At 55.5% G+C, this 10,339-nt stretch overlaps 1 protein-coding gene across 1 annotated transcript; it reads left to right on the forward strand.

The window, feature by feature from the left end:
• Positions 1 to 1,172: 1,172 nt before the first annotated feature.
• PIANP (PILR alpha associated neural protein) lies at positions 1,173 to 7,923 on the forward strand. The gene is made up of 6 exons (XM_059403691.1): positions 1,173 to 1,451; positions 3,656 to 3,715; positions 3,978 to 4,489; positions 5,232 to 5,313; positions 6,081 to 6,302; positions 6,639 to 7,923. The coding sequence occupies exons 2-6, from the start codon at positions 3,699 to 3,701 to the stop codon at positions 6,658 to 6,660; spliced, it is 855 nt and encodes a 284-aa protein (XP_059259674.1). The 5' UTR covers positions 1,173 to 1,451; positions 3,656 to 3,698; the 3' UTR covers positions 6,661 to 7,923.
• The last annotated feature ends 2,416 nt before the right edge of the window (positions 7,924 to 10,339 follow it).

The following is a 10,339-nucleotide window of genomic DNA, read 5'->3' on the forward strand; positions in this document are numbered from 1 at the left end:
TAGTATTTAAGTCCTGGGACTGGATGACATCACTGGACAGAGAAAGTGGAAAGAGAAGAGAGCCAAGGACTGAGCCCTAGCAAGCGCTAACATTTAGAGGTCGAGCCGAAGACTGAGAAGGGAAAGCCAGTGAGGTTGAAGGGAAACTAAGAGAGGGTGGTGTTCTAGAAGTGCAATCAGAATAAAACATGATTGGGACACCTGGGTGGCTCAATGGGTTAAGCGTCTGCCTTCAGCTGAGGTCATGATCCCAGGGCCTTGGGATCAAGTTCCCGCATCAGACTCTAGGGAGCCTGCTTCTCCCTCTGCCAGCCGCTCCACTTGATTGTGCTCTCTCTCTATCTCTCTCTCGCTCTGACAAATAAACAAAATATTTAAAAAATAAAAATAAAACATGATTGAGAAGGATGGAGTAGGGCCGAGTGAGAGTGGGGATAGGGGAAGCTACTTTTGATAATGAGGTTAGGGAAGGCCTTTCAGAGGAGTTGACATTGGATCTCTGTGAAATTTTAACAACAACAACAACAAAAGTGTCATTGTGAAAAGCCAGGGGAAAACAGACAGAGAGAATAGTAAGTGCCAAGGCCCAGTGGCAGGTTAAGATCCTCTAGTTCTAGGAACATGGATCATGTCCAGTATGACTGGGCCATAGAGTGTGAGGAGAGGAAATCAGAAAGCAACCTAGTGGACCAGTCATATAGGGCCTTGTAAGTCACAATGAGGAGTTTGGATATTCTGAGTGCTAGAAAAGCTGAGTAATGCGACTCCATCTACTCATGTTAAAGATCATTTGAGTAGGAGAATGCACTGTAACAGGGCCAGACTGCCATGGGGGATCAAGCCTTTGGGACAATCCAAGGACGGTTCGAGATCTTTACCCCCACCTCCAGCCCCACCTAGATCTCCTGCTCTCTGCATCGTCCACCACTGGCGAAATGGAGTTGGGGATGCAGAACCTTAGGTGATTCAGAATCTCAGAAACGGTCTGGCATAACCATGGGTATCCATGGAGTTGGGTGAAAGGGATGCAGAAGCCCGCTCCCAGAACTCCGGGAATCAGACCGCCGGTCACCCTCCGCTGCCCTCTCCAACACTCCACCTGGTACCCAGTTGGGCGCAACTCCTGTGGCGCGGCAGCAGGAGGGTTAAACCGTGCGCGGCCCACCGCGGGAGGGGGAGAGGCGGAGACCTTGCGCTGGGAGCTGCCGCGCCGAGCCCAGCCGAGCCGAGCGCCTCCCGAGCTGAGCCGAGCCGAGCCGAGCCGAGCATCTCCCGCCGCCGCCGCCGCCGCCGCCCCGCGCCCCGGGCGCCCACCCCCCCACCCTCTCCAGCGCCCCGGCTGCTGGCCAAACCCCCCGACCATGCCCCGTGCCCCACAGGCCCCCGCGACCCCCCAGCCCCGCGCAGCCGCGAGCGCCCGCAGCTGTCGCGCCGCCGCGCCAGGCATGCAGGTAAGTGAGAGGGACCCCCCACGCCCCCGCCCGCGGGAGCCCGGCCCTGCCCTTCCCGACTCCTTGCCCTCGGCCCCCCGCCCCTGCCGGCGGGGTCCCTTGCCCCAGCTCGAGCCGTCGGCCCCTAGGCGCGCCTTGCCCGCGGTGTTCTCCATCCCTCCGCGGGTCCCGACTCCATCCTGCCCTCCTGGCGCAGCGGTCACCGTCCTCGCGACTGCCTCTATCCCGCCTTCGCTTCAGCCCTCGGCTCCGTGCATCCTCCTGCGTTGGGTTCCCTTTCTGCTCTCGGCGCTGCCTCCCTCGCAGTCCTTCGCTGCCCTCCTGGTCCTCGCTTTCCCCCCTACTCCCGCCGCTTTCCAGCCTGTCCGGGGAGAGCGGGCCCGTGGGAGGGGTGGGCCCGGGGCAGCGCTGGGGATGGGAGCCGGTTCCCCCACCCTAAAGCTCCCGCCCCACCCCCAGCTCATCTCCTGCGCACAACAGGTCGGTGAGAAGCGAGGAGAGGGTGGGGGTGGCGCGCCAGGCTGGGGACTGCGGGCTTCCTGGAGGGGATGGCTAAAGGGGATGCGGGGCTCCGGGACTGGAGTTGACATTGGTTTTGGGGCGGGGGGGATGCACAAGGCAGAGGGGCGAGTGAGTCCTGGAGTCAGCTGGCCACAGAAGTCCCCGTGAGCCCTTCTCCGCTTCACTGGTTCGCTCTAACCTCCTGCCTCCCCCCCTCGTTCCCTCCCTCCAGCTTCCTTCTCTTCGCGTCCCTCTCTCCCTTCAGCCCACCAGGCTCCCATCCCTGCATCTTTCCAGAGCTCCATATCCTTTTACATTTGAAGAAACACTTAGCAACTCCTCCATTTTTCCTGCTCCGTTTTCAGTCCCTCGTCCCTACCTCTTCTCATTTTGTCCTCAGTGTGATGTTCTCTCCTTTTCCATTTCCTTTCTCTGCGTCCCTCTTTTCCACCCCTTTTCTCTCTTCCCCTTACACTCTCTCCATTTCCCGTCCTGCCTAGACCTTTCCGTCCTGTCCTCCTGCCCTTTCCCCTTCTTCCCTTGATCCTGCCAACCCTTCGCCCTCCCTGTTTCCCTCTCTCACTTGCACTCTTAGCTTATTCTCCCTTCAGCATCCTCCAAGCTTCCAATCTTCGCACCCACGCCCTTCCCAGTCCTTCCGAGTCCATCCTTTCAGGCTGACTCCTCTCCCTCCTCCCATGCTCTGGGCCCACTTCTTCACCTTCCTCCTCTCCTCACTCCTAACTAACCCTCCCTCTCTCAGCTTATTACCTGTCACCCTTCACTGCCTACTTCTGCTTGCACTTCCCCAGACTTTCCCATCATATTCTTTTATTCTCTGAGAGCACTTAGTGTGCAGGTTTAGACCCAGAATCCAGAGGACCCAGGTGTCATATCCTCATTCACTCTGGGGAACCTGGCCCCCTTGGAGCCACCCGCCCCCAGCTCTGAGAACATGTCCTTCCTCTTTCAAAACCCAACTATCCAGCTTCTCCCAGGACTCTGCCCAGGAGAGCTACATTTGAGGGGTGGCCTCTCCCTAGCTCCACCTCCCTTCAGAGATCACCATGGATTTGGGTGATTTAACACTGAGCAAAAATTATATTCTGTAGTTTCTCTCCCACCTACCTCTGTCTTTCTCTGCTTTTCTTTCTTTCCACCCTTCCCTCCATTATTTCCCTCCTCCTGAAGATGTAGATTCCCCGGGGGCCCATCGGAAAAGAAACACTTGGGACTCCAAGCAGGCTAGGCAGGCTGGAGTGCTCCCCTTATGCGCTCACCCCACACACACACACACACACACACACACACACTCACACACTCTCTCCGATTGACTTCCTCTTCCCTCCCCCACTGTCAGACTCCCTCCCTAGCAGTAGGTGCTCAAGGAATCACAAGGTTCTTGGCTCTAAATTAAGCTCCAACAAGAGCTTAGAGCTGTGGGTAGAGGAAGTGAGAAGGAAGGAAGCCAGAGAAGTAAGAGTAGACCCCGAGGTGGGGAAGTTGCAAGGATCTCTGGGGATTAGTAGCTAGGGGCTGGGGGCTAGACAGGAACCACTCTGGGAGATCCATGCCCCCCCCCCCAGGATGCTAAGTGGCAGCTGGCAGCCTAGAGGGATAGATCCAGGTAGAACTGGTGGCTGAAGGAGATGGGGAAGTGCTAAGGGCAGGGTTGGGATGTGACGACCCCTTCTCTCCCCTAGTAAAGGCTGAAAATCTGGGTCACAGCCGAGGAAGAGCTCGGACATGAAGTCCAAGATGTGGTAAGTTTGGTACAGCAGAGGGAGCCTGGAGGCCACTTCTCCTGGGGTCTGGGCCCCTTCCCTCCTAGGTCCGCCCTGGGCCTTCCTTCTTGAGGGCCAGACCTTAGGAAGGGAGGAAATGGGGCCAGTCTTCCCAAGGCCCACCTGCTTTTCCAGAGAAAGCTGGAGGAAGACAGCTGGGATCTCTGGTATAAGCCGGTGCTTCGCATACAGAAGCCCAAGATGGGTTTGTGTCTCACCTCCTTTCTCTCCCTTCTTGCAGGCCTGCACTGCTGCTGTCCCACCTCCTCCCTCTTTGGCCACTGCTGTTGCTGCCCCTCCCACCTCCTGTTCAAGGTTCCTCCTCTTCCCCTCGAACCCCACCAGCCCCAGCCCGGCCCCCCTGTGCCCGGGGAGGCCCCTCTGCCCCACGCCATGTATGCGTGTGGGAGCGGGCACCCCCACCAAGCCGATCCCCTCGGGTCCCAAGATCACGTCGGCAGGTCCTGCCAGGCACGGCACCCCCTGCCACTCCTTCTGGCTTCGAGGAGGGCCCACCCTCATCACAGTACCCCTGGGCCATTGTATGGGGCCCTACAGTGTCTCGAGAGGATGGGGGGGACCCCAACTCGGCCAATCCTGGATTTCTGCCCCTGGACTATGGTTTTGCAGCCCCCCATGGGCTGGCAACCCCACACCCCAACTCAGACTCCATGCGGGGTGATGGAGATGGGCTCATCCTTGGAGAAGCGCCTGCCACCCTGCGGCCATTCCTTTTCGGGACCCACGGGGAAGGTGAGTGCAAGTGGGAGAGAGGGTGATGGGAGGCTCGAAGGGCAGTAACAGAGATCTTGTCTGTTAGCTCCTCCCACAAATGTGTCAGGCACTGTGTGGGCACAGGGGCAGAGATGAAATGTGCTCCGAGCCCTGGAGGAACTCAGGTCCACCAGCGAAGACAGATGTGTAAACACTTGGGGACGAGTCAATGAAACAAATGCTCTAATAGAGCACACACAGAATGTCTTTAGGGAAAGAAGGGAGAGAAATTACCTTTGCCTGGGGATCAGGACACCTAAGAATTGACATTGGAGCTGGACCCTGAAAATGGAGTGGGAGTATTCCATGCAGAATACCAGGAATGAAAGGAACCTTCAGGGTGACATTTCTGCTCAAGGAATGCCAAGCTAGGGACAGTGGTTTGGGAGTGGGGCTGGTGCAGAGATGGACATTTCCACCCCCTAGTTCCCATGCAGAGGGAGGGGCTTGTTCTCTCTGACCTTGGAGCTTCCTCCTCACCACATGTATACAGAAGATTTGGGAATGTGGAGGAAAAGGACTAAAAACTTCTGGGAAAGCTGATGCTAAGAATGAAGGTGGGGGAAGGGAGCAGTTCAGGAAAGCAGAAAGAGTTGGGCACTGTGGATTCGAATGGCAACACTCTGCAAGATTATTGAACCTGCAGCCTAATCCCACTCCCACCCCCTCTTGGCTCCTACCACCTCTGGCCTCCCTAAAACCTTCTCCCCACCCCAATCAGGTGTGGACCCCCAGCTCTATGTCACAATTACCATCTCCATCATTATTGTTCTTGTGGCCACTGGCATCATCTTCAAGTTCTGGTAAGCTGAGGGGAGGAGGGTGCTGGCGGATGGGGCAGGAGGGCAGGAGCAAGGGCAGCATTTTTGCTGGAGGTGGGCTAGGAAGTGGTAGATTTAAGCAAGAAAACCCTTGGGAAAAGTTGGTAAGGATTTGGGTGGGGGAGACTGAGAAATCAGACAAATTCCTTTCCCCAGGGAAATACAAGGATAATGGAAGAGGCAGGGGAATTATTCATGTGCACTGGGGGCCTGGACATTTCCTCCAAGATGGAGAAAACTGACCCATTCTGCAGAGGCCCTTCTTGGGTCAGTCTGGGGAGGAGGAATTAAGTCTGGAGCTTTCTTTGCATGCATTTAATAGTGGGTCACTCAGTCCTTCACACTTTACTGCAAGAATCATTAGACTCAGGTGTCCAGGTCATTAGCTGATTTTGAACTAGAACTAAATCTTCCAGGCGCCTGCTGAGGAGAGAAATGGCTCTTCTGGGTATGCATGGGGGAGGGTCAGTCTCAAGGGACTCCTTGTTGGTGGGGAGGAGGTACCGATTCCGCAGGTCTGGACCAGGTCCAGAGGATGGTTTACATCCCTGAGCCCCCTAGGTGGGTAGGGAAAGTAGCTTTATGGACTCTCAGTCTCAGATATTTGATATAGGGAACTGTTAAGAGGCCAATTTCTCTCCTGTAGGATGTTGGGGTGTCTGAGGGAGGCTGGGAGTGGCCAGCACTGCAGGCCCGGGATGGGAGCTTCTTAAATGTGTGAGAGAACCTCTTTCCTTCCTGTGTACCAGCTGGGACCGAAGCCAGAAGCGGCGCAGGCCCTCTGGGCAGCAAGGTGCCCTGAGGCAGGAAGAGAGCCAGCAGCCACTGACAGACCTGTCCCCAGCTGGGGTCACTGTGCTGGGGGCCTTCGGGGACTCGCCTACCCCCACCCCTGACCATGAGGAGCCCCGAGGGGGACCCCGGCCTGGGATGCCCCAGCCCAAGGGGGCTCCAGCCTTCCAGTTGAACCGGTGAGGGCAGGGGCAAAAGGCTGGGAGGGTTGGGAGGTGAGGCAACTTTGGTCCGGAGCCTTGGTTGGGGGTGTTCCCTCCAGGGTGGGTGGGGAGGAAGTAGACCTACCCCCACCCCCACCCCGCACAGCCCCTGGCCCTCCCTAGGACTGTACCAGGTCCTTTCTAGGGTACCCTTCCTTCTCCCGCTCTCTGTGGATCTCTGTCCTGTTCTCACACTGTCATTTAACTCAACTCTGCCGTCTTATCCTTGAGTCCCTTTCTTTGCCTTGGACTTCCCTTCGATTCTGGCCTACCCAGTGGTTCCTGACTATGCCCTTTCCCTCTTCCTCTCAGGATTCCCCTGGTGAATCTGTGATGCCCCCCAATGTTGGGGTGCCGCCAAGCAGGAGACCAAGGGGCCGGCACAGCCCCCATCCCACTGAGGGTGGGGCAGCTTTGGGAGCAGGGGGCCATAGGGGCTCCTGGCTGCGGCCCTTGCACACCACCCCGGAACCCTCACTGGCCCCATAGGCGATCCTACCTGCTCACCCTCCTTTAGGTGGGGGGCCTCACATATTTGTGGCTTCTGGTCCCCCAGCCATCCCTTGCACACTCACATGAAAGCCTTGCACACTCACCTCCACCCTCCCGGGCCATCGCACATACTTGCACTCTTGTACAGCCAGTCTTCTGCACCCTCTCTCCACTCACCCCACCCCTGCCAACCCCTCCCATTCTCCGTTTGTTTCACACTCCACTCTCTCTTCCTCCCACATTCTAGGCTCAGCTCAGTCACTCAGTGGTCAGTGGGCAACTCTCCAGTTACCTCTCACTCGCATTTCCTGGCCCCATGTTGTGGTGTTGTGTGTTGTGCTCACGCTGTCCCTCATGAACACCGATTGATCTCGTTTCTGTGGCCCCTGCATGCTGCCCCAGAGGTGGGTGGGAGGTGAGCTGGGAGCTTCTCATGCTCCCATCTGTCATGGCCTCATTTCATTCCATGTCATTTGTTTCATTGTTTCCCCCATCCCACTCCAAGGACGTGCTCATTACCCTGAGGGCTCCCCCATGGGAATGGGGGTAGTGAGGCTCCAAACTTCTCCCCGCTGAACTGCTAAATTCTGTTGTCTGGGAGATGGGTTTTGGGGAGTCACCTGCTGCACTACACGAGAAAGGGGCTCCCATTTGCCCTTCCCTTCCTCCTAAGTCCCTCTTGTCCTGTCTGTCCGTGTGTGGGTCACTCTCTGGAATTCAGAGTCCCTGAGCCAGTCCTGCACTTCCCAGCCTCTCTGAGGGCCTCCCTAACCCCACCTGGGCTGCCAGGGACTGGAGCCAGCTGGTTCAAGGCCATGGGGAGCTCTGCCTCCCAATCTATCCCTCCCCTTCCTGGGCTCCCTCACACTTCTCCCTCCCTGCCCTCCTTGGTTTTTCCATTTCTCCTTCCTTTTGCCTGTCCCCACCACCCTTCCCCTCATATTTGTCCCTATCTCTCACCATTTTTCCACCTTCCTCCCTTCTTCCTCTCTTACCTGGCTCCTATGCTGTGATATATATTTTTGTATTATCTCTTTCTTCTTGTGGTGATAATCTTGAATTCTTGTGGGATGTAAGTTTCAAAATTTTCAAATAAAGCCTTTGCAAGATACCAAAGTCCCCTGGTTCTGCTTATGAACCCTGAAGAGAGGAGAGTGAGGAGGCAAGGGCACCCAAGAAAGGAGGAAAAGAAAGATGAGGGGTTGGAGGGAACTCCTTAAGACTTAGTGTGACCTGACCTGCTCTGACCTGGAGTTAGGGTTCCTGGGCTTTTTCTTGGGGGGGGGGGCGGTGGTAGGAGCAGAGAGAGAGGGAGAAAGAGAATTTTAAGCAGGCTCCCAGCCTGCAGGGAGCCCAACATGGGGCTTGATCTCAGGACCCTGAGATCATGACCTGAGCCAAAATCAAGAGTCAGGTACTTAACTGACTGAGGCACAGGTGCACCTCAGGCTTTAACTTGGGAGAGAATAAAGGGAGAAACTGAATGGAGCAGCCAGAGCAAGAAAACCTAAAAGAGTGGCTTGCTTCTTACTTGCCAGTGAAGGTCCAGAAAGACCATGAGAAAGGAGACAGAGAAAAGGGATAGGCAATGAAGCAAGCAAGAAGAGGAGGAGAGAGCTGCTAAGACAGATGGAGAGTGAGGAGTAAAAGGAGAGAAAAACAAGAAAGAGTCTGCCCTGCTTGATTTATTTTCAGCCTTGCTCCCTAACTTGTCCCCATCTACAGCTGCCCCCCAAAAGCTGGGCATTAGAACCCCTGTAGTTAACTCTCACTAGCTTTCCCCACTCTGCCCTCTCTGAGAGAGAGGTGCTGCTAGGGTGCGGGGGTGGAATCAAGGGGTATGTTTGGAGGAGGGAACAGAGGCTGCCCAGCTGGGATCAGTCACCTCTGAGCCCCCCATTCTGGGTTTGGCTCTAGCGACAGCCCTGCAAAAGCCCACACATCAGCCTCTCAGCTGTTGCTAGGCTCTGTTGCCATGGTAACTACCCAGGTCCCACTTCTCCCCCACCCCCATCTGTGCCCCACTTGCTCCCTGGAAATGGGGAGCTCCGGGGAGGAGAGGAGACTGTAGTGAGCAAGTCTGGGCTGCCCCGGACTCTGAATGCCTCTATGTATTTATCTATGCAGCTAGCATCAGGAGGGTATAAGTTGGTTAGGCATGTTGGGGAGCTTTACTGTCCACTTAAGGAAGAGTGGCTGAATCCATAGAGCCCACAATGGGGAGTTGGGGAGAAGGGAGCCTATTTCTCAGGACCAAAGCAGTATGTACCTTTAGGGCCTCAGACCCCATAAGAAAAAGAGTGCTACAGAGTAAAAAGGCAGAGCAGGGGCAAGGAGTGATGAGCCAACTAAACGCAGAGGTGCAGAGCCAACAATCTGCTGAGGAGGGCTCAGAGTCAACCCAGTGGGGCCTTCAGTGATCCCAGCAGCAGCTGGAGGAGGGAGAAGGGTGGATGGAACCTGAGGGTGCAGGAAGTGCTGAGGACATGGGTCAGCTGGGGGGGGGGTGGTGAGGTAGGGATCTAAGGTGGATGGGAGAAGAAGCCTCACTAACCTTTCTCTTCCCAACCCCCCCCACCCCAGGAATCTAGTCTTTGTAAGGTAGTCTTTGTGAGGGGAGGAGCACTGGCTTAGAAGGGGAAGGAGCTCAAGTGCCTGGAGAGCATGCCAGGGCTCTATCACTCTCTGCAATTGTAGTTCTTCTGAGGGACAGTGTGACCCCGAGGCTCATCCATATGCAAAAGGCACGCATGAAGGCCCCTAATGAAGAGGGAATTAATTATTGCCTGATTAGCCTGCTGTTTCTCTAAATTTAAATAAATTAAAATACACCAGCAAGACACTGCGAACTCCTCACCTGTTCCTTCTCCCTAAATGTCCTTCTTCCCCATGGAAAGTCAGATGGCAGGGAGAGACAGAGGAAAAAGGAGACATCCTCGTCTTCCCATTTTCCTAGAGGAAATGTCCCAAACTAGATCACATTGTCAGGATAACCATGAAGAGTTGGGAGGTCCTGGGGAACAGATCCTAACCTTTATCTCTCATGAAACTGAAACAGACTATGGGGCCTTAGGAGGTCCTTGAAGGTTGCAAGTGGTTGAGCAGAGAGTCTCTGGTTAGTGACAGACCAAGAACACAAACAAAGGCCATACTACCCTTTTGGTTCTTGGAGGCCACACATCACAAGCACCACTGGGACCAGCATCTCTCATCACTATGCTTTCTTTGCCTCCTAAGCTGCATCAAATGACTCAGCCAGTCTTCTCTTAAGCATTTTTCTGGAAGGCTTACCATTATGGCTCAGACCAAACCAGGAAATGGGGAAGCCCCCAGGAGGAGGGATCTCCCAGGCAGAGCTCAGGGTGTGGAAGTGATTCAAGATGGAAACAGTGTGCCAGCTGGAAAACCCCAGGCTAAAATTAACAGCCCTCCTCCCCCTACGCCCCACATTTATCTCTAAAGCTCTTCTGTAAGAAGTTCAAAGCACTTAAACTGGCTTCTTATAGCAAGGGCAGGAGCAG

Source organism: Mustela nigripes, chromosome 6, assembly GCF_022355385.1.
Source record: "Mustela nigripes isolate SB6536 chromosome 6, MUSNIG.SB6536, whole genome shotgun sequence".
NCBI lineage: Eukaryota > Metazoa > Chordata > Mammalia > Carnivora > Mustelidae > Mustela > Mustela nigripes.

Bases quoted from the DNA above. Each gene is read 5' to 3' on its own strand.
- PIANP (XM_059403691.1), top strand. The intron at 4,490-5,231 runs GTGAGTGCAAGT...CACCCCAATCAG, and splicing joins TTTCGGGACCCACGGGGAAG to GTGTGGACCCCCAGCTCTAT. The intron at 5,314-6,080 runs GTAAGCTGAGGG...CCTGTGTACCAG, and splicing joins GGCATCATCTTCAAGTTCTG to CTGGGACCGAAGCCAGAAGC.